The following is a 25,302-nucleotide window of genomic DNA, read 5'->3' on the forward strand; positions in this document are numbered from 1 at the left end:
ACCGAAACAGTCGCTGTCCCGAGAAGCTCCGGCTCCGAACTGCGATGTGGAGTCGGAGGAGGAAGTTCAAGGGGTGAGGCTATAGCCGAGGTCTGATGAGACAGGCTATGGAGCATTTGGGCCAGTGCCTGAGACTTCAACAGCCTGCTTACCACCCTCTCCAAGTCGTGGTCAGACAGCCTGGAAGATCTCGAAGATCGGCTCCGATGGCTCCACTCCGACTAAAGAGGAGACCCGGAGCCGAGTGGATACTCAGTAATGAAGGGGACCGAGATCTCTTCGGACGGAGCCATCGGAGCCGAAGTCCCTGAACTCCAGATGGAGCCGAAGGTTTCGGCTCCGATGCTGGATAAAGTGTCGGCTCCAGCCGGAGCCGACAAGGCTACAGTAGATAAGGTATCGGAGCCAGCCGGCACCGAACCCACTACCTTCGAGGCAGATACATCGGTTCCAGCCGGAGCCACCGGAGGAGGCTTAGATACTGAAGCCTGAGCCTTCGGTGGCTTAGAAGGTTTCCCAGACCCTGCCTTCGAGGGAGAACCTTCTGGCTTAAGTAAGCCACGGAGGATAAGTTTGTTCCTCCTTTCCTGCAGGACTCTCTGGCTAAAGGAGTGACACAAAGCACAGGAGTCCTGCAGGTGCAAAGGCCCCAGGCAATAAACACAAGAAGTGTGACCGTCTGTCAGAGACATTTTCTGACAGCACGAGTCACACTTCTTGAAGCCTGAGACCTTGCCTTCCCTAGACATATCCTAGGTGGAAGAAACACAGACAAACCCCAACAAACACACAAATTAATTCCCTACACACAACACCCAGGAAGGGATTAACAACTGGGGTTTAAGGCCCAATTAAAAACTTTTACACTAAGGTTTAAAAAGAAGTTATAAAGTTTGTAAAATAAGGGAATAGGGTGGGCTGTAATCACTACAGGCTACACTATGACTAAAAAAGGGAAAATAAAAATACTAACTAAGCTTCTCTTTCTTTTACAAGAAATTCACTTACCTCTGCTGGTAAAGGAGACCTCTTTCGCTAAGCGGCAAACGAGATCTGAGGTAGTTCCGCCTTGCATCATGGGATATAGGGTTGCCTCGAGCTGGTAAAAGGAGTTCCTAAGCTAAAGCAAGTGCCGAGTCGGAGCCGAGGATCGGCTCCGAACCCATCCAGCAAGAATGAAGGCGAGATTGGCAACTTAACATTCAATATTTGCTACGGAAGCAGAAATGCCACTTCGTTGCGTAGTAACCGAAACATTCGGCACACAGTTATTCACCGAATTTAAATCAGGAACCATATGAACTACGCCTTGTTGAACAGCAACAGAAACACTCGGCCCACAGTTATTCACTGAATTAGTACCAGAAACTGCATGAGCTGTCCCAGATAAAATAAAATTGTCTAAAGTTCTTTGTAGAGAGTTATCCGATACACCTTGAATTCCCGAAGCACCAGGAACCGGAGGAGTAGCCACACCTGTAGAAGCTGAATTGCAGTCATCACGAAACACTCTAAGGATATCCAACAAGGAATCAGCAGCCATACCATAAGAAACCAACAAAAAAAACTGTCTTGAAAAAGACTATACGATGAAAAACAACAATGATTCCAAGTGGAAAATTTATTATTGAAACATGTCTGAGCACCTCGGCCACCACAGCCTTCAATGAGCACACAATTCATGGTAAAGATACATTCCCTTATATACAGAGTGTAAATAACTTAATTAATAATAAATCAATTAAATAATTAAGTATAAGAAACTGCACTCCCTGTTAGATAAAAACCCATACCAAAGATACAAAAATATAATATAAATATAACACACAATATCTAACCTATCTATCTAACTTGAGAAAACAGCCTGGCACTACTTACAGGCACTGTTAAAACTGGAGAAACCATACAGTTATTTTCAGTTTTCAGGTCCTGGTGAGGTTGGCCGGATGGGTGACACATAAGTTCTGGATAAGGGTCTAACCTCCATGGCAGATGTATAAGATGAGGCCACAGAGAAAAAAAGGGAAACAAACCTGCTGGGACCAAAAGTAAGCAATAAGGATAATTTTAGCCTTCATTTCCTGGTTTCTGAAGCAAATTTTTTAAGGAGGTGAAGGGTTAATAAAGGAGACCCTGAGGCCAATTCTGGATTAGAGCATCCCTTAGTGCCTGACTCTGTGGAGGGATCGGGGCAAAGCTGCACTTGTTGTTTAGGTATGAAGGAAAACTATCACAGCAAGTTTGGACCCTGTGGCTGAAAACCTGTGTTTCCACTGTTTGAGATGGACTACTCATGGGGTTGAAGAACAGACCTGCTCAGCTTGGCCATTAGAACACTTAAATCCCTGGGATGTGTGTTGCAATTAGAAATCAACAGGAAGATATCACTCACTGCCACACTCTTGCTCTGCTTCCCAGCACAGTAAATATGAAGGGTTCCTCCCTGCTTGTTGATACACCAGACTACCGCCATGTTGTCCATCTGAATGGGTATCACAATCATGGAGGAGGCAATCTTGAAAGGCCTGCAAAGCTAGGAAGACTATCTTCATCTCTAAGTCACTAATGTGAAGCCTGGCTTCTGCCAATAACTCAAAGACCTTGAACAATCTTTTCTTGAAAATGCCCCCTACCATAGAAGGAAATGTCTCTGGTTACACTGGCTACTGAAGGCAGAGGGGAAAACGGCCAACCCCCTAACAATATAAGAAAGGGCAGCCACCAGCTGATGTGCTTCAACCATAACAGTGCAAGACTTATTGGATCATGAAGAGGATGCAATGTCAGAGACCACTAAACAGATAGAACCCACTGCAGAAATATCTTATAATACCTTGCTTGAGGAACTACAGTGATTGAAGCATCAAGCCCAAAAGCTGGAGAATACTTTCTGCCAGTGGACAACGGTGTTGAAGGACCTCTGAAGCTACATAATACAGGGATAATATTCTGGACTGTGGAAATTTGGCTATTTGAGAATGTGTGTCCAGGTGGCATTCAAAAATATATATATATATCTGCTGCGTTGGTGTTAGCTGAATGTTAGCAAAATTAATTGTAATACTTAACTGTGGATCAAGAAGTCCCTGCATTGCACAAGTAAATTCTTGATTGGTGCGGTAAGGAGCCAATTGTCGAAATAATGGGAACCCCCTGCAGCCTGAGATGCGTTGCTACCACTGCCTTCCATTTGGTGAACATCCTGGGGTCTGTTCTGAGATCAAAGAGCTGAAAATGACTGGCTCCCAGCAAGAAAAGGAAAAATCTCCTGGACTGCTTTGCTATCTTGATATGACAATATGCATTCTGGAGAGCTATGCAGCACGCCCAGCTGTCCTTCCTCAGAAAAGGAAGAATGGACTGAACTGTGACTATCCAAAATTTTGTCTGCTTCATGAACAGACTGAGATGGCTTGGGTCTAAGACTGGCCTTAGGTCTCTCTTTTTTTTCCCAGAACTAAAGAACTTTAAATAGACTCAACAGCCTCACTGGTCTGGTGGGACCTGTAAGAGGACTCTCTTCTAGCAACTTTCTTACCTCTGCTGCTGCACATTCTATTTGTCTGGGTGGTACTTGGGGAATTTTTTTCTTTGCTTGATGAAGGGAAATGAATTGAATATTGTAGCCTCTGGTGATTATCCTCTGCACCCACTAATTGCAGGTGATGGCCTGCCAGGCTTAAGGGTGCAGGGATGTGTCGTTTCCCCCCCCCACCACCACCACCACCACTACCTCCAGAGTGCAGTAACTGGGGCAATCTTTCAGGAGCATTGATAGGGTTTCTCCATTAAAAACATGATAAACTTCTGACTCTGCAGTCTACCTTTTCCTCTTTGGAGATGTCCATTAAAGCTACTCCTATTCAGCCCTGGCGTGTCTGCCCATTGGAGCATCCTAGAAAACACTGGGATTTATGGAACCACAATTTCTCCACCTTTGTGTTTTCTTGAGAAATCATCAAAGGGAACATTAATGAAGGATGTCTTGAAGCTTTCTGTGAAGTCACATAGGCACATTCAGGCATGCCAGTGGGCTAAGGCTATAGTATCAGCTGTGGTAGAAATGAATACATTAGTCATGGAATGGAATGTAGACAACTGGGACTCCACTGACTTCAGGATGTTTACATGCATTCCCCAACAGGAATTTTGTCAAGTTCCTCTGAAATGTGTCATTTAGTATAGGAAGTTCAGTACTCAAAAGTGCTAAAGTCACTAAAGCATTCATCCATTTCCCAAATCTGTCCAAAGCCCTCAAGTCTCTATTAGGGGGATGAAAAGATGTGCTCTCCTCAGAGCTCCTTCCTTGTGGCTGCAGCAACAACCACACCATCCACTGGGGGAACCTTGCTCCAGTGGGACCTAGTCCTGGGAGGCTACCAAAATCTTATCTGTTTTTTGTGGGATTGACTATCATATTAGCTTCCTTCAGTGTCTGCTGAGAAACTAGATGTATTAGTTTGTCCAAGGATGAAACCACCTAGGAGGTCAACGAGCCAGTCTCAAACACCTCGAAGAACACAAACTCCTTAGAGGAGAGAGCTTTGGAGGACCAACACACTTCACTGCTTCAACTCCAGAAGGTCTCCAAAGATGTCTTCCTCTAGAGGGGATAATATGGAGCCCTCTTTCATCATCAAAATCTGTCTCTTCAGTGACTCACTCAGCTATAGAGTTCAAATGGCTCCTTTTAGAAGTCAGTGGCCTTGGAATCTCCCTTGTGGGATTCTGGGGAAGACTTGGAATGGAACGGGAAGCTTGGTTTGCAAGAACCCTTGAGGCAGAGTGAGGCTGACTGCCCCTGACGACTAGGAAGGATGGACATGGACACAGGATCCATAGGGGTTTGGGATGGAAGAAAATGGGCCAGAGACACCTCGTCTCAATATGGAGAGAACCATCTTGAATGCCTCAAAATCCAAGGACAAGACTGCAACCAAAGAGGAACCCCTCCAGAGGCACAGCTGGCAAGGGAATAGTGCTCTCTACTCCAACACGCCCCAGCTATGAGACAAACAATGGCACCGAGCTGTCCAGGGCAGAAGCTCTCTGGGACTGGGACAGCTCCAAACACTTCAAAGGTAAGCCAGTCCCGGAACCTTGGCTCTGACACTTTGGCACCAGGAGTCATCCCAATCGGCACAGTCTGTATGGACTATTCCGAGAGCCATTGATGGGGTTGGAGCTGGGATGACTCCCAAATCCATCCATGTCCATAGAAACTTCTGCATCATCCTCTCCACATTGCCTTCTGAAAGGGATGAAGTCAATGGAAGGCAAGAAGAACGTTGATACTTCTCTTGAAGAAAAGAGTGAAACCTTGGGCTTATACGTTCTGGAGAAAATCAAAGAGCGGGTGATTGTGATCAGATAGAGTCTTAACCTCTGGATCCATGTCTGAGGATTCTTGGAGCCGGGCTGACTAACTCTTGATGGCTCTGAAGACCTTTTTTCTAGCTATCCTCTAGCCTCCTCTCCTGCACTCTTTCTCTAACTAGTTACTCAACGTTTTCCTTTTCTTTCAGAACTTTGGACTTGTCCATCTTTTTGGATGAAGGAGAAAATGCAGGAGTGGCTGAATCTCCCACTGGAGGTTGAAGAAGGCCCTTCAATACAAGTTTATTGTGATGGTCTTGCAAGGCCCCTGTCCCAAAGGAAGAACGGGCTTCATATTCCGTGTTCAGATGAGATAAACACACACACACACACACACACACACACACACACACACACACACACACACACACACACACACACACACACACACACACACACACACACACACACACAGTCTAGGTACCTGTGGAGAAATCTTATGTCCACAGTCCAAGCATTTTTTTAAAGCCAGTGGCCTTGTCTGACATGCTGGGGTGAAAAGACAAACAGCAATAACTGAAACCACAGCAAGTACAATAAACAGCACCTAGGAGGAAAACAAAAGTTCTCACTTACACTACAACAGTAAAACAATTAGACCACAGCTAAAAGAACGTAGTAACTAAGCGATATAGTATGTAAAGTTTTTTTTTTTTTTTTAATTTAAATGGAAAGGACAGAATCAAAAAGTTTTCAGAAAGCAGAAGAATAATGCAGTACTGCTAACAAGATAGCCAAGAGAGCAAAATTTATGACTTATCCTATGAAGATTTGAGATCCCTTAAATCACATGCTCTGACAGAACATGCGGCAAACAAGGTCTGAGGTAATCTGTGGAAGTGAATGAATTATGGGTAGAGGGAGTAATCAGAGCCCTTTATCCAAGCTTCTACGAAGTACAGAGATCAGATCCAGTCAGATCAGACAGCCAAATGTTGACTGACGAAAAAGACAACACAGGAGTGTTAAATTAATTACATCACAATGACAGGTCAGTCCTTCACTGCTATATAATCCACAGTTCATAGGACGACGATACTAGGCTATTGGCCCAGAGGCCCTTATAAGCCTAGCCAAGAATTTCACCCATGTTCCCACAAAGTCAGAACCTGTTTTCCATGTCCAGCAGGGACATATTTGGGATCCCAGGGGTATATAACATTCTGTTTCTCATCCAGTCGTCTCCATCCCTGTTAAAGAGGACTAGTGAGGAACTCTGCTTGACACAGAGAGGGAGTCTATTCCACAGATAGGGGGAGTCACTGGGAGACAAATCTATAGTGCCAACAAGTTGTATTAATGTCACAGACCAGGTTGAGGCCTTGTGTGTAGACTGCGGGAGTGGAGTTACACTTATGGATATGCAGCAACTCCATCAAGGCTGAGTCTGAGACAGCCTTGTATGCCAGACACAGGTCACCTCTGAGCAGTCTGTATGAGAGTGAGTAGAAGGACAGCTTTTAGCCTCTATCTGTATAGGATAGGTGTTTGAGACCCTGGATTTTCCTGGTCAGGAACCTCTGTGGTCTCTCCAAATGCTGCCTGTGCTTGGCAAGGTACATGCTGAAGGGGGCACTGTACTCGATAATGGGTCTGATAAGGGAGGAGTACAGGGATGTTATGACCTCCTTGTTCCTGGATGAAATACCCTTACTTATGAGGTGGGCCATGTAGAAATCCTTCCGTACAATGGAGGCAAAGTGGTGGTCAGGTTGCTATCAAGCTGGGTGCTCAAGTCCCTTATGACTGACTGCGTGCTTAGAATGTTATTAATGCAGTAATTAGTGGGGACACCATTTTCCCCAGAGGGGATAATGATGCATTTCTTGGCATTCAGTTTGAGGTCATGCTTCTGGCACTAGTCATTAGTTTGGGTAAGGCCCTCTTAGAGGATGTTCACATTACTAGGGGAATTTATGACAGTGCCCAACTTGCAGTCATCTGTAGACTTGGTCAGCCACAGACTACTGGTTTTGGCTTACACATCAGAAAAGTCTATCCCAAACAGTAGAGGCCCCAAGACCAACCCTTGTAATACGCTGCTTGTTACAGGTCTACCTCCAGAGGTGGCATTCCCTATTTTGACTGAGTGGGTTCTATCAGTGAGCCACTTAGCTACACATCTGGTAACATATGGGTTGATGCCTAGCTAGGAGAGTTTATCTATTATGCCCAAGTGGAGAATAGAGTTGAAGGCTTTGAATAGGTCAAGGTAGGCGGTGTGCACGGTCTTCCCCTCATCCATGGCTTTGGTGAATGTTTCGAAGGAGACCAAGTTTAACAGGCATGTTCATAAGGAAAAAATGACATACAAGAAGCAAAAGGCACCAATGAAAGTCAAGTGTAAGTATAGTGACGGATTGGCATAGCACTGAATTCTAAATTTATCTCAATGCCTGATTTGAATCAAAATATTGCTTACTGTGGTGTTATCCAGCGATCAAATATACTACCTTTTATTTAGGATAGAAGGCTGCTCAATGGTACGGGAGGTTCCAGCTTCACCAGTAATTCGGGTCACTTCCTCCTCCAACTTTTTTGATATTTCTCCACATTTGTTCATAAGTCGAAGTATGACCTCTCTTTCTTGTATCACAGTTTTGCATTCCCATATTAAATCTTCTGACACACCATTTGACTTTGTAAACTTACTGAACTGTAAATGAAGAAAAAAAAAAAGGTCATTGATGTATTTCACATATTTCGAAGTGTCAAAATATCTAACATCTTTTCTACTTACACAAAATGCTTTTACTCAAATATTGTTCGCTCTAACATCTTAGTAAAGTCACAACTTAAACTGTAACATGAGATTACATGCATTAATGGAACATTTGTAATAACGGTTTCTATTATGCATTACGTTTTAACAATTTTCATTCACTGCTACATTACAAATATTGCTCAATACCAGCTCTCCCTTTACTCTGCAAGTACTGTTCTTCAAATTATGAAATTTGCTCCTCCCCTTTTCTAAAGATCCCATCTCCAATTCTTTTATATCCTTTATAACACCCAGAATGTTCTTTACATTGGGAATATATTTTGATTTCCACTGTCTAGTAATTGCTTTTTTTTGGCAGCCAATGCTATTAAATTTAGTAAGCACTCACTATGCCTATACAAGTCCATTCTTATATCCCACCCCCAAAAACTAATTTCCTTAGTTATAAACACTTGTTCCCCAAATATGTAAGTCAAAGTATTATGTAGGGCATTTTTAAAATCTGCCAACTCACCACATATTTCCAACTGCCTTTCTTCTCATCATACTTCTAGTATTTGCTACAGTCAGCTGCCTGTCAGGTGCTAGAATCTGATACATAACACACACACTCAGGTCCTTCAGCAACAGGTTCAAATATGACTCTGTCGTACATGTGGGTGTGAATGACCTGAGATGTACCTCCCTGGACTACATGAAGAGAGACATGGAGAAGCTCTCAGATTATGTAGCCCGGGGGGGTATGACCCTAGCCCAGAGCAGCATCCTACTATCACCCAGAATGATACCACAGTACAAGCAGAAAATGACGTATTTCAACAATTGGCTAAGTTTCTGGTGTCATTCTAAGGGGATCCAGTATCTGTCTGTCTGGGATAACATGATTGACAGACCTGGATGCTTTTGCCAGAGATGGCCTGCATCTGCCACCCCTAGGCTTCCAGATACTGGCCAAGGCTTTTCCCACCACTATAGTGCCTTTTTTAGGCGGTGTTCCAAAGACCAAGTTACCACCATAACAGCTACAAACAAATGCAATCTGAGGGTCATGCTGCTCAACGCTAAGTCTAAATCTCAAAATGCCCTCGCTTGAAGCACTCCTTAAAATGGAGAACATCGACATTTGTGCTGCAACACAGACCGGGTTCAAGGCAGCAGAAAGCACCCCTGCACTAACAGGCTATAACTCATTCCACATTTTTCGGCCAAAGAACTTGGACCGAAGCTCACAAGGCGGTAGTGTTCCCATATTCATAAAGGATGTGCACACCTCCAGACTGGTAGCCCAACATAACGCATCAGAGTTACTTCAGGTGCAGCTAACATTGAGTAAGACAGTGATTCAGGTCATAGCCTGCTATAGGTCCCCAATCATGTCCCAAGACTCACTCCACATTCCTATGCACCCTGGAGAATACTAGGGTCCAACCTAACACTCTCTTACTAGGCGACTTCAACTGCCCCTCCATTAACTGGGAAAACTACTCATGTACCAATACACTTGCCCAACGTTTCCTGGAGTTCATTAATTAAAACAATGCGTGAGAAGGTCACTGAAAAACCAATCAGTAAAAACAAAATGAAAACTTCAGCAAAGCTAGAACTTCCAATGAGTGACCTCCCAAACCTCTTTTATCAGAGGCACAAGGGATATATGCAAATGATCCTTATGAACATCAGGTGTTTCAGCTAATTGGTGATTCTGAATGCCCATGACTTGTTTCTTCGTTTTAATGGACAATTTCAGGCCAATAAAGGCAAACCCCACTAGCTGTGGATATGCATATTTCAGCCTTGTTACGACCTCATCAGCACAGCACAAGCAGAGTGTTTGACTAAGCATTAGAAACACAGGGCTGTCATACCCAGCTGTTGCCCATTAATATGCATATCCACAGCTAGTGGGGTTTGGCTTTACTGGCCTGAAATTGTCCATTAAAACGATGAAACAAGTCATGGGCATTCAGAATCGCAAATTAGCTGAAACACCTGATGTTCATAAGGATCATTTGCATATATCCCATGTGTCTCTGATACAAGAGGTTTGGGAGGTCATTCAGTGGACGTTCTAGCTTTGCTGGAGTTTTTATTTTGTTTTTACTGATTGTTTTTTCAGTGACCTTGTCACTCATTGTTTTAGTTTGCTGTTTGGGATATTTTTGCAGTGACCCTAATGATAATGGACATCAGCTGGGTATAACAGCCCTGTGTTTCTAATGCTTAGTCAAACACTCTGCTTGTGCTGTGCTGATGAGGTCATAAAGCCGAAAAATGCATATCCACAGCTAGTGGCTTTTGGCTTTATTGGCCTGAAATTGTCAATTAAAACGACGCAACAAGTCATGGGCATTCAGAATTCCCAATTACCTGAAACCCCTGATGGTTATAAGGATCATTTGCATATAACCCATGTACCTCTGATACAAGAGGTTTGGGAGGTCACTCAGTGGAAGTTCTAGCTTTGCTGGAGTTTTCATTTTATTTTTGCTTATTGGAGTTCATTAATTCCAATGCCCTGGACCAGCTCGTTCTTACCCCCACTAGAGGTAGCAGCATCCTTGACCTGGTCATTACTAACATGGGTGACCGCAGCTCCTCCCTGGCTAGATCCGACCACAAACCTAATCACCTTGGAAATCCACATCCCTCCCACCCACCCACCCTGCAAAGGTAACCACCATTAAAAACTTCTCCAAAGCTAACTTTGGGCTCCTAAAACCAGAAGTAGCTAACTTCACAGCACCCATGCAAATGGAGAATAGTTGTGAGACCGCTGAATCATACACCAATGCACCGTACGAACACGTACACAAATGCATGGATCTCTCCATACCCAAAAGAACCAAGATGCTCTCCTCAGAAAAAAGGAAGCCAATCTGGTGGTCCCCTGCCATAAACAAACTCTACAACAGGAGGAGGAAACTGATGCAGAATTAGGTGAAGTCCAAAGACTGGAAAAACTCCCTTATCGGCCACAATAAAAAGTCGAGATCCCTCATCAAATACTGTAACGCTAGCTATGAAAACAGAATTGCAGCAGACAGTAAAGACAACCACAAGGCCTTCTACAGTTATGTAAAGAATCTCCACGGCAATACCCAGATTTGCTCTGAGCTACAGCACAATGGTACCTCCTATACTGAGCCAACAGATATTGCCAGTATACTGGCCGACAGATTCAGTGCCAACTTCACCTCCCCAAAGGTCCAATTACAATACCAGTAGATTTCCAGGCACCCAGTATTACTGCTGCACAGGTTAAAACAGCACCGTCCAAGGCCAAGAATATAGCTTCTATGGGACCTGTCAATATCCCTGACTGTGTTCTACATGAACTACAGAGTGAACTAACACCTCAATCACAGCCTCACCTCAGGCTATGTCCATACCGAATGGTGCACTGCTACGGTCATCCCTCTCCACAAAGGAGGAGCGGCTACAGACCCTGGGAATCATCACCCATTAGCCTGACGAGTCTGATATGCAAAGCTATGGAACGCATCATCATGGACCTGATAAACAAGGACACAGGGAATCTCCAAACTCTGGATCCCACACAGTTTGGTTTTCTGAATGGTAGACCATGCCTGCTCAACTTGGTCAACTTCTTTGAGTCAGTCACCAGAGCTGTGGATAAAAGCAACGTGGTTCATACAGTCTACCTTGATCTGGCCAAGGCTTTTGATACCATTCCCCACTCAGGAATTGCAGAAAAACTCACTAAGCTAGGCATCGACCCCTATATCACTAGGTGGGTTGCAAACTGGCTCACATATAGAACCTTCAGTGTGAAAGTAGCTGACTCCAAGTCAGACTGTCGACTAGTCACGAGTGGAGTCCTACAGGGTTCGGTCCTCGGTCTTTCTCCTGTTTGGTATCTACTTGAAGTCCAGGCCAACATGAAGAGACTCTGGCTGACAAAGTTCACAGATGATTGCAAGTTGGGAGCTATTATTAACTCCCCAAGTAATGCTGACATCCTACAGAATGACCCCACTAAGACGAATGACTGGTGTCAGAATCATGGCCTTAAACTCAATGCCAAAAAATGTGTAGTCATCAGCTTTGGGAAAAACCCGGTTCCTATGAATCACCACACTGAAGGTAGTCCACTGAACACAGAAGACATTATAAGAGATCTGAGAATACAGGTTGACAGCAACCTCTCTTTTGATCACCACATTGCCATTGTGGTCAGAAAGTCCTTCTATGGGGCACATCTCATTACTAAGGGTTTTCCATCCAGGAAAAAAAGAGGACATTGTCTCCCTCTACTCTTCCCTCATAAGGCCAATCATCGAGTACAATGCCCCATTTGGCATGTACCTCTCTAGACACCTGCAACTGGAGAGGCCGCAAAAGTACCTCACAAAGAGGATCCTAGGCCTTAAACATTTGTCCTATATGGACAGACTCAAAACACTCCAACTATTCTCTGTCTCATATTGCCTACATAGAGGCGATATCTGCTTGACTTACAAAGCCATGTCTTACCCAGCTCTGTTAGAAATGCTACATCTAAAGAAATCCCAATCCCTCCTCACCACATGCTCCAGAGACCTCAACCTCATTACCACAATTAACAGAACATGCTAGAAAGGTTCATAAACCCAGACATTGCCCATGTTATGGAATAGACCTCCCATATATGTCAAGCAGAGCACCTCACTGATCCTCTTCAAGAGAAATCTTGATGAGTGGATGGGAAACAGAAAATTCACCCCGGGGGATAACTCCAGTGACTCTACTCGACAGAGGCACTGGGAACTAAGGTTGGGTGGCACTATGACAGGGTAATCCTAAGGCAAGGCTTGTAAAAGCCCCAAGGCCATTAGACCAGTACACATCTATGAACCAATGACCCTAACTGGGCTGAAGTGTGCATGGATATATATTTTTTTTACCCCAGGTAAACACTTCCATTCAACAATCTTAACTCTTCTTATCTGTTCTGCATACCTGGGAGACTTCCTCCAAATGTTTCTTTGCAAATTGCCTTTGCTTTCTCTTATCCCATTTTCCTTTGATTGATCCTTATGACTATCCTGCAATATTTTTATACTCCCTATTAAATATTCCATTTTTTTTAACAGCAGCTACTGTTACAGACTTTTTTAAAACAGTATCCAAAGACCTCATTGCTGTGCTAATATTCAACTCCAGGACAATGTATTTTATAAAAATGTATTCTCATGTTATTGCCTATCTAGCTACTTTTACAGAACCATTTTGACGTGTTCTTTACAAATAATTACCTCAGTTTCATTAACTATTTTCTCATTTTCATTCTCCCTCTTCTTTTATATGACACCTCCTGTCTCTCTCCTATTTTGGAAACAATTTCTTCTCTTCATAAATCAACTGACATTTCTTTTTCTGTCCCCCTCATACATGTTAGTGGGACATTTTTATCCACTACATATAGAAATTTCTATATTGCACATTTTGCTCTTTAATTTGAACATTTACTCCTTCTTGTAACTTTTCTTTCATTCTCCTTCCATTTCTTAACACCTAGGAAAAGTAAAATTACATACAATCTGACTCGTCTTCAGTACCCTTAATGTAAAATTATTCTCCAAATTAAATTTCAGTTACCTCAATTCTTGTGCATGTTAAATTTTTACTCTTCTGTGTAATGTGATACTACAGTTATTAAATCTTTGATATTCTGCTTTAAATAAATTATTTTAGTTACGTTTTACTTTTCATTTTTTCTGTGCAGCTTTTTTAATCCAGGCCTCCACAGAAAAGGAGCTTTCCATCCAGTCAGACTTTCCTTGTATATAAATGTAACAAAGCAAATAGACAGATAAACAGGCTTGGCTACACACATTACCACAGCTAGTCTTTCACTTAGCACTCCACTGTCTATTTCTCTCTGTCTATACTCTTATCACTCCCTGAAAGGAAAGGCAGTCTCTTACTTGCAGTCCAAACTTCCGCTTAGCCTGGTCCCACTCTACTGCCTTTCCCTCCAGAGTCATTTGCTCCCAATCCCTTGATTCCTTTGCAAATTTCCTCCACTAAACACCCGCTCCTTGCATACTTTCTATGCCCTTACTTGCAGACATACCTATTGATAAAATCTTCTTTCTAAATTCCTGCATTGGCTTGGTTCTTAGAATGCTTTCTGAATATAATATCTGGCAGGATTTTTTTTCTTACAGACTTGCATAGAAAATCCCATCTTTCACCCCCCCCATTTAATCACTATTCTCTTCCATTTTGATTTATACCTTTCTGCTTGAATTAAACAAGCCTTAGCTGCATAGCTCTAAAACATCCCTTCCATTCAGGTAACAAAACCATCCTGTTCTATCAGGAGAATTGGCCTATCCCAATGAACTCTTGCCCTCTTTCTCTCCCAAATAAATTTCAAATCTATTAACTGAAATCCATAACTTCTCTTATGGTTACTAAACCATGACCTGAAACTAAAAACATTTTTACTGTTTGTATTGTACTATCTGCTTCGAAAGCTTTCAGTTTCTCAATTTTTGTATTTTTTTTTTCTTCCCACATATCATTTGCTACCATAATGCAATCATTTTTAATCCATACACTTAAATACTTCATCTTATCATCTTCCCTTAATCAGAGGGTACAGATGAACCGATTCAAGTGCAAGTACACAGTTTACCACTATAGCCTTTGTTTTATCTTAATTTACATCCTTAAAAGTTGCAAACATATCTCAAAATGCTTCACACCACCAATACATCCTTTTCTGGTTTTATCAAATACAGTGCATCATCATCTGCAAACAAAGCTATTTTTCTTGTACCATTTCCAGTTACATCTTTGAATTTGTGAATACCTTATTTTCTTTGCCCAAAGTTAAATATTAAGCAAACAACAGAGGAGGAAAAGGACACATCTGCCTGTTTCCTCTGTTCAAACACCAGACAGGAACCTCCCCCACAATAATTCTTGCCTCTGATCCTTCATATATTCTCATTTTTAACATAATTAATATATGATAGAAAACAAATGCTACCATTGCCCTACACACAAAACCTAGCTGACTATCAAGTGCTTTCTCTGTTTCAAGACCCAGCAACAACAGCAGTGTTCTCTCACACTTTGCTTCCCTCTGGATCACATAGTTCTGTTAACGTTTGTCTCCTCCACAAAGCAATACTGATTCAAATCCAACAACTTTGGTAACACTTTTGCCATTCTCTTAGCTAATTTAAACAGACACTTTATAATAATTACTTAAAATTGAAATGGGTCTGTATGAAGCCAGACCCGAAAGGTCTTTACCTTCTTTGGGCAATATCACCACCACTGCTTTCTTACATGATGCTCTCACTTCCCATCTTTTAAAATACCGTTAAACCTTTTCAGACTTTTTTCACATTCCCTCCTTCCTCCCTGACGTCTAAATGTCCACAGGAATACCATCTGGTTCTGGAAAGTTCCATGCAGACTGATTACACACAACCCTTTTAGATATTTTCCTATCTTATACATTAATTCATAAGCCTCATCTTCTAACTTTGGCATAGTTAAGCTTTCTATAAATATTTCCATTTGTTCATTCCCCATTCCTCAGCTTTGTACTAATTTTCATAAAACTTCTGAACAACTCTGTTGCACCTCTTCAGGATCTCTGGTTATTTTTCTTCCCACATGCTCTCTCCAGGATCTGGTTATTTTTCTTCCCACATGCTCCCTAAGTGTGGTTACAATTCTTTCTATTTTTTGTCTACATTGTGCTAAACGTTTTTGCAATCTGGGGTTATCATCAAAAACTAACTGCATAACAGCAACCTTTCTAAACTCGTACACATTTCTTTTAGCACACTGCACTTACTCCACTTGTTCTATGAGATGCCCCTTCTTCTGCAATACTTTCTTCTTTGTAAACCACTGTAAATGGCTATTACTTGTCTCACATATCTTGTGTTCCATTACTTATGTGTTTTAAGCTCCATTTTCACTTTATGCCACTCACCAGATATCCCTTCTGAATTATTTATCTTCCTAGTAACTCTTGAATCATATCAACCACACATTCTTTGAATTTCTCTAACAGATACATAACCAAGCACCACTGCCTCATTTTTATATCCTTACCCTGCATCTTTTACTGTATGGGTCTAAAATACATAATGCTCCTGTGAAATAGAAATTTCTATCCAGTCTAGCCTAATCGTTTTCTCTTAAGGAATACTATGCAAATTGTGTTTGAGCTCCTACTAAACTCACATCTTCCATACAAAATATTCTTTGCTCCCCTACTGAAATGTCAGTTGGCATTTTGGGGCTCACTATTGCGAGTCATAAAAAAAAGGATGAAAACCAAATATTAAACATCAGAAACCAATAACGTACATGGCAAACAAAGTTAGAAGCAATTCCTTTATTAAATAAAGCGCTTTTCATCCGATCTAGTACACAAACTTCATCAGATACAATAAAGTTGAGCTGTTACCTTTTCAAATAAGCAGAGAAATGCATCAGCTAACATTTCAAAATTTAAAGTGCCATACCTTATTTAAAATGCTTCATGTTAAAAAACTTTTTTATACATATTAAAATACTTCTGTTAATAAGTTATTATTAAATCAAACAAAAAGTTGTCACCAATGTAAAAATGTAAAACTACGTGCAATTCTACACTTAAAACATGTCTTAAGATTAAACTAATAAAAGACATATACTTTAAGCACATTGTATAGGTCAGTGCGTTCCAAGCAGCAGCAGCAAATGTCAGGCTATTTTATACTCAATAAATCTAAGCATAAGTCAACATATCTACCTACAATAACTAACACCACCAAATGCTAATAAAACCTAAACAGGTTGTGCAGATTATTAACCAGTCTATCTACAAAGACTTCTTAATTTTAGTATAGGTATAATTGAGCACTAATCATTTAGACCCAGAAAATTATATGCATATAACCGGATCTGCCATAATAATTCCAACCTCTCCAATTCTACCTCTGTTGGTCCCCCTCTCATATTTGGAACCAGCTGATCCAAAATCCAAAATTTAAATGCATGGCTAGTATATTCTAAGATATGCTTAGCCAGTGCATTTTCCTGTTTAAGTTTACCTATGCTGTAAACATGTTCATATATTCTTTCTTTCAATTTATGAGTTGTCTTGCCCACATAAAAACATGGGCAATACTGACACTTGGCTAGGTAAACCACCATTTTGGAATTGCAATTATATTTTCCTTTACTTGTCAAATACAAGTTATTAGCAGTTACACAGTTGCTCACTAAAATATACTTACAGTAAGAACAAGAGCCAAAGGTCTCACATTTATTCCTTCAAAAAGACTGAATGTTACTAACTGTATACTGGACCTAAAAATGTTTGTGAGAAAACTAAATCTGACAGTACTTTTTGGTAATATAAATATGGCGGAAGTTAATCAATTTAGAACTGCTAGCACTTATAACCCACCATTGCATAATCTTTTATACGCTTTTGAAAAAATGTGTGAACTGGATTTTAGGCATATGGACCAATGGAGGAATAGTTCTAGAAGTATAAATAATTTGTCAAGGGAAGAACTTGACTGGATTAAGTATTTAAAGGACACAAGGGTTTGTATTATGAAACCAGATAAAGGTGGGGGGGGGGGTCTGGTTTTTATGGACCTAGTAGACTATGAAAACAAAATGGAGTTAATGTTAACACCTGAATCATATGATAAAGTGTCCTCAAATGAATATAATCAGGCAAACAATAAGATTAAAATTTATATTAATGATCTGTTTATAACAGAGAGAATAGATATTGATTTATATAATTATTTGATTATGCCAGCACCTATTGCTCCTACTATATTTGGTGTGCCAAAAATACATAAGAATTTAAGTGACCCACCTCTTAGACCTATTGTGGATGGTAGGAATAATGCAACTTATGCATGTGCAAAAGTAGTGGATGGACTCCTTAAGAAGTATGTAGTATCTGAAACGTGTATAAGTAAAGATTCCTGGTCCGTTTTGGAGAAGATTAATGATATAATTTTTGAAGAACATAGCAACTTACTTACAGCAGATGTAAAGGACCTTTACACTTCAATTCCACAGGAATTAGATATAGAATGGGTAATCTTGACCCTAAAAGAAAAAGGTGCACCTACATCGGAATTAATTTTAGTGGAAGAATTACTTAATATAGTACTGGCCCTTAATTTCATAACATTTAAGAATAATTTTTTCATCAGAAAAATGGGGTGGCAATGGGTTCACCTTGCGGCTCAAGTTTTGCAAATTTAGTTATGAATTATTGGGAAAGGTCCTATATATTTGATAATGAAGGTATAAAGTCACAAATAATATATTACACACGATACCTGGATGATATATTTATATTATTTAAAGGTAACGAAAATCAAGCTAAGGACCTTGTACACTACTTTAATCAAAGTACTGACTTTCTAGAGTTCACATATTAACTTTGAAGAAAAACAAATTCCATTCTTGGATGTATTATTAGTTAAAAATAACATTCATAAAAAGTATGAAATAAGAATTTATAGGAAGCCCTGCTACTCTAATACATTCCTGCATTTTTCAAGTGCGCATCCCACTTTTCAAAAAAGTCTGTAGTAAAAGGACAACTAGTGAGGGCAGCACGAATGATTACAAGGGAAGAAGACTTTGATGATGAATGCAGGAATTTAAAACATATGTTTCTTAGAAGAGCTTATCCTAATACATTCCTTGACAATATTACAGATGAGGTTAAAGGAAAGAGATTGAGGCATTTATGCACGTATTGTGAATGGTGTAATAGAGGAGGTAATCCATGAGGTATCAACAAATACATATGAGAATCAAACTTTGGTAGTAATGGATGTTCCTCTAGATACCACCCCAGTCAAAGATGCTTCAGGATTTGGGCATAGCTTTATCATTACTTTTAACACTGACTTCTATCTCTTAAAAAACATTGTTTGTAAAAATTGGAATATACTTAAGGAAAGTAAGAAGTATTGGATAAAGTAGGAGAAACACCAAAATTTCTAGTGAGGAGAGAGAAAAATTTTAAGAATTTATTCAAAAGCATACATAATAATCGAAAGGTTATGCAAAATTGTGGCTCTTGTTCTTACTTTAAGTATATTTTAGTGAGTAACTGTTTAACTACTAATAACCTGTATTTCACAAGTAAATGAAAATATAATTGCAATTCCAAAATGGTGGTTTACCTAGCCAAGTGTCAGTATTGTCCATGTTTTTATGCGGGCAAGACAACTCATAAATTGAAAGAAAGAATATATGAACATGTTTACAGCATAGGTAAAGAAACAGGAAAATGCACTGGCTAAGCATATCTTAGAATATCCTAGCCATGCATTTAAATTTTGGATTTTGGATCAGCTGTTTCCAAATATGAGAGGGGGACCAATAGAGGTAGAATTGGAGAGGTTGGAATTATTATGGTAGATCCGGTTATATGCATATAATTTTCCGGGTCTGAATGATATGTGCTCAATTATGCCTATACTAAAATTAAGAAGTCTTTGTAGATAGACTGACTAATAATCTGCACAATCTATTTAGGTTTTGTTAGCATTTGGTGTTCTTAGTTATTGTAGGTAGATATGGTGACTTATGCTTAGATTTACTGAGTGTAAAATAGCCTGACATTTGCTGCTGCTTGGAACGCACAGACCTATACAATGTGCTTAAAGTATATGTCTTTTATTAGTTTAATCTTAAGACATGTTTTAAGTGTAGAATTGCACGTAGCTTTACATTTTTACATTGGTGACAACTTTTTCTTTGATTTAATAAAAAGAAGTTACGTACTTACCATAACGTTCCATGTGAGTTGTACATCTCGCCTTTTTGTTCTTACAAACGGGTTCGGAGCCAATCCCTCGGCTCCAAGTCGGTCGCTTTCCAAGCTGAAACTCTCAGAGAAGCTCAAGACCTAGTGGATATCCCATGATTTCCTGATGTAACTCCCCAGATCTAGCAAGCTGCAACGCAGGAAACCAAGGAAAGGTAACAACCCCCTGAATCGTTAATTCCAGCATAAAACAGGAATAGAGAAGAGAGGCAACCTGCCCAAGGATAGGCTGATCTAAAAAAAGACCAAACTGACCTCCCTGCTAAGGCAACCATCACTCTACATGGAAGGGGACGGAGGGAGGGATTGTAAGAACAAAAAGGTGAGATGTACAACTCACATGGAACGTTATGGTAAGTACATAACTTCTTTATGTGAAGTTGTACTATCTCGCCATTTTGTTCTTACAAATGGGTAGCGTCCCAAGCACCCTAATCCTGGGTGGCTCACGGGAGAATATTCCTGAGCACAGTGGAACCAAAGGAGGCCCTGTCCCTGGAAGCCCTGTCCACTTTATAGTGAGTGATGAACGTGTGAGGCTTAGACCATGTGACAGCTGCACAGATAACATCTAAAGGCAAATGGGCAGCATACGTCAAGGATGTAGACACCGCCCGGGTAGAATGGGCTTTAACGTCAGAGGACAATGACTGATTGGTAGACGCGTAAACAAATTTGATACAGTTAGCCAGCCATCTGGATAAAGTGGTTTTTGAAACTGCATGTCCCTTCCTGTTATCAGCGAACGAAACAAACATCTGTTCAGTCTGTCTGAAATCCTTCGTACGGTCAAGGTAGAACCTTAGCTGCCGGTGCACGTCAAGCTTATGCAACATATATTCTAGTTTATTGGTGTGATGTCTGAAGAAGGTAGGAAGTTCGATGGATTGATTTATGTTGCTCTCTGAGCACACTTTTGGAAGGAAAGTGGGGTTAGTCCTAAGAGAAACTCTGTCTGGGTGAAAAATTAAATATGGCGGTCTGGAGGACAATGCCTGCAGTTCAGACACTCTATGTGCGGAATTAATGGCTACCAAGAAAATAGTCTTCCACAAAAGGAATTTCAGATGGCATGAAGAGGCTGTTCGAACGGGGAAAGCATCAATTGTGATAATATGAGATTTAAACTCCAGGGAGAAATAGGGTGTCTAACCGGTGGTCTGAGGTGATGGGTTCCTTTTAGAAATGCTTTACAAAGCCTATGCGCCATAATGTTAGATCCATCACATCCTACATGAAAGTTTGAGATAGCAGCCAATTGTAGTCTTATGGTGGCAGCTGCTGAACCCTTATTGAATAAAGGGGATAAAAACTCCAGAATGATATGAAGTGGCGCCACAAATGGATCAATGTTGTAGCGAGCAACCCAATGTACGAATCGTTTCCACTTACTATTGTACAATTTCCTGGTAGACAGTTTGTGAGAAGAAACTATGATATGCTGTACGGCAGGGGAGAAATCAGTAGACCTAGCTAAAGTGGGAATTGGAGCAGCCAAGCTGTCAGATTGATGGAGAGAAGGGAAGGATGAAGAACTCCCGACGAATGGGTCAGCAGGTCCGGCACTGGGCCCAGGATCCATGGTTCTTCCAGTTGATATTTCTGCAGAAAGGGGAACCAAATTTGTCGAGGCCAAGACAGGGCTATCAATGTTACTGTCCTTCCTAGATTTTTGGCTTTCTGAATAAATCTGGAAATTAAGGGGATCGGTGGAAAGGCATAAAGGAGACCTGGAGGCCAATTGTGCATGAGTGCGTCCCTTGGTTTGTTCCCCAGTGGAGGATAAAGGGCAAAGTAGCTGCTGCATTTGGCATTCATTGGGGATGCAAACAGGTCGCAGCATGGCCGGCCCCATCGGAGGAAGATCTGTTCCACCACACTCTGTTTTAGAGACCACTCGTGAGGCAGCAGCATAGCCCTGCTTAAACTGTCGGCTATCACGTTGGAAGATCCCGGGATGTGCGTTGCTGTCAGAAAGCGTCCAGTGGATACAGCCCACTGCCATATTCTCAGGGTCTCGCGGCATAGGGGATAGGACTTGGTTCCCCCCTTGTTTGTTGATATACCAGACTACCGACATGTTGTCCGTCTGGATGCCAATCGTACCTAGAGGTAGAGAGTTGTGAAAGCGCTGCAACGCTAGGAGCACTGCTCTCATCTCCAGGATGTTAATATGCAAATGAGTCTCCATAACCGACCAAGTGCCTTGGATAGTGTTTCCCCTGAAAAAGCCAGCCCCCACCCTATCAGGGAAGCATCCGTGGTCACTGTGGCTGCGGGCTGGGGAAGAACAAAGGGACGACCGATTGTCACATGGTCGCTGATTAACCACCAAGTGAGATCTTTCTTGCAAAGAGTTGTCAATTGAATCTCGTATGATAAAGGTAAACTCTGGTAGGACCATTGAGCGAAAAAAAGCCATTGTAATATCCTAATGTGCATTTGGCCTAAGGGAACTGCTATCAAGGCCACTGCCATTGTGCCCAACAGTTGTAATATCTGTGACGCCGGTGCTTTGTCGAGAACTAGAAGGCTGGATAACTGATCCCTCAATGAGACAATTCTGGATTGAGGCAACTTGATTTTTTCGTTGATGGTGTCTATTTCTGCTCCTAAGAAGGTAATATGCTGCGAGGGCAAGAATGCAAATTTCTCGAAATTTAGAGTGATACCTAAACGAGAACAAAGATGTATTAAGTAATCTCTTGACCGCAGAAGTTGATACTTGGTGGTGGCGGTAAGGAGCCAGTTGTCCAGATACGGAAACACTCGGAATCCTAGTCATCTCAGATGAGCCGTAACCACCGCAATGCATTTGGTGAACACCCTGGGGGCTGTGGTGAGACCAAAGGGCAGGGCTCTGAATTGGTAATGACTGGCTCCCAGCTGAAAACGCAGATGATCTCTGGATGCTCTGTCCATTTTGATATGGTAGTATGCATCCTTGAGATCTATAGAGCACATCCATTCCCCCTTTGACAAAAAAGGGAGGATTGATTACAGCGTGACCATCCGGAACTCTCCTTCTTTACAAAGGCGTTGAGCCTGCTGAGGTCTAGAATGGGCCTCCAGTCCCCCATCTTCTTTAGCACTAAAAAGAACCTTGAGTAAGTTCAGAATCCTCTTTGGTCTGCCGGGACTGGCTGGATGACTCTTTTGTCTAGAAGATTTTGAATCTCTATCTCTGCTAGTCTTCTCAGACTGGGTGGAACGTCTGGACTTTTTGCAAATACAGGGGGATTTTTTATAAAGGGAATATGGTAACCTCTGGTAATGATGTTTTTCACCCAGGAATCTGTTGTGATGTTTAGCCAGGCATTTGGGTGTAAAGCTAAGCGACACCAGACTGTCTCCAGAGTAAAACAGCTGGGCTTCCCTTCAGGAACGCTGATGGGGTTTGCCACAGAACTGGTCCTTGTCACCCTGGTTTTGCGGACCACCTCTGCCGATTGGACGGCGTCTTCCATTTTGACCTCTTCCTCTGCCTCTGGAGGAGGTATCTGTAGGTGTGTTTTGGAAAGCTTCCTGAAGTTTCCGGAACCACATTTTCCCACTTCGTTGCCCTTTGGGGTATGGTCTGGTTGGAGTGGAAAAACGGACTCCGACGGCAGACAGAGCCTTTCCTTCTTGTTCACACCTCATAAGTGTCTCCTTAACTTTTGGACTGAACAAGGCCGATCCGTCAAAAGGGGTGTTTACAAATGAAGACTTAAAGGCTTCCGCGAAGGAGCACAGGCGCATCCAGGATTGTCTCCTAAGAGCTATCGCTGAACCCGCCGCTCTACTTGAACCTTCGGCAGCATATGAAATGAACCGCATGGATGAGTTGACTATGGAATTTAGGGTGTTGAGTTGTGCATTCACCTTGTCAGAGATTGCATCAGCTACATTACCCTGAAGGGTGTCTCCTAGTTCTTTGAGGAGATCTCGTTGAAGATGTGTGAAATGAGTTAGGTAGTTTAGCGATCTCATGGAAAATGTCACGGAACTGAAAATGTATTTTCCATATCTGTCCATAGTCCTGGAATCTTTATTAGGAGGATGGACAGTAGAAGAAGACTCGGACATCTCTTTCTTAGTGGCCACCGCCACCACCATAGTATCTACCGGAACTCTTTTTGTTAAGAAGGACTTGTCTGATGGTGCAGTAATGAACTTATTAGGCCTCCAAGGGACTGGTTCCATGGTGTCAGGAGACTCCCATGCCCTTCGAGCAACTAGTTCCATTAGTTCATCGAAGGGCGGAGTAACCCAAGAGATGGATGGTTGAGATCCAAAGGCTTTCAGGAAAACCGACTCGTCCTCAGTAGGGGCAAGGGACTGCCAATCCCCTCTCTGTTTCAGGATTTCTAAAATGTCTGAAAATGAGACATCTTGCGAGGGGGACCATGGGTACCCTTCCGATTCCTCCAAGTCTATCTGATGTAAGAGATTCCTGAGGGGAATCTAAGTGCCTCCTCTTGCACAGTTTCTTCCTAGTCTCTTCCTTGGTGGGAGCTTCCGCAGAAGTATCTAGGGAGGAGAGGTCACCCAAAGGGGATTCCTGAGGCCCTGGATCTCGACGCTTAGAAGGGATCTGAGGAGAAGAGGCAGAATGAGGCCCTTTGGGAAGAGGTGAAGACAGATCCGAGGAAGTAGTGGTCTTAGCAGACAAAACCTTCCTCATGGCATCGAAGGCGCCAGAATCCTGATTCGAAGGATCGTTCGGCTCCGAAGAGATCGGTCGATCGCTCCGAACTGAAACCCCATGCTCCAAACCAGAGGATGGAGCCGAGGACATCTGTGCCGAAGCACCGAGCGGTAGAGTCAGAACTGAAGTGTCGGTTTGACTCTCACAACCGGAGTCGACGAGTGACCATCAGTCCCGAGGTTCTTCCGTCAGTACCGAAGAAACCAAGGTTGATGGAGCAGAGTGAAGAGGATTGAACCTCAGCTCCATAGGGTCTACTAGCATTGGTTCCGTCAGCACCGGCTCCGAAGATTCGATGGGTTTCGGAGGAGGAGGAATGGAGGAAACAAGAGGCAAATTCGACTTCGAAGTCACTTGACTCGAAGCAGATAACATTTTGGCAAGGGCCAGGTTCTCCAATAACCTTTTCAGCACTCGATCCAGATCCACATCAGATAATATGGAGGCGTGTGAAGAGTGATGGGTCGAAGGAGCCGAAGAATGCACCGACTGGAGGATAGGTGACTGGGATGCATCGAATATCAGCTCCACCGCCAGAGATCAAACAGGCGGATCCATACTCGGTCCCGAGGTCTGTGGAACCGATATTCGAATCACGCCAGAGGTACTCAGAACCAGAGACTTAGGCTCCGAAGATCCTCTAGAAGACTTAGACCCCTTCGACGTCTTAGACGA

The 25,302-nt window shown here is 42.1% G+C and overlaps 1 protein-coding gene across 1 annotated transcript in view; it reads right to left on the bottom strand.

Moving 5' to 3' along the window:
* SMARCAD1 (SWI/SNF-related, matrix-associated actin-dependent regulator of chromatin, subfamily a, containing DEAD/H box 1) overlaps positions 1-25,302 on the bottom strand; it is a 3,333,959-nt gene that overhangs the window by 2,196,197 nt on the left and 1,112,460 nt on the right. Inside the window, exon 9 of the mRNA XM_044061375.1 lies at positions 7,830-8,032. Within this exon, the coding sequence (XP_043917310.1) occupies positions 7,830-8,032 (203 nt within the window). The remainder of the gene's footprint in view (positions 1-7,829; positions 8,033-25,302) is intronic.

Source organism: Protopterus annectens, chromosome 2.part0, assembly GCF_019279795.1.
Source record: "Protopterus annectens isolate FY-2018-M chromosome 2.part0, PAN1.0, whole genome shotgun sequence".
In the NCBI taxonomy this organism is placed as follows: Eukaryota; Metazoa; Chordata; order Ceratodontiformes; family Protopteridae; genus Protopterus; species Protopterus annectens.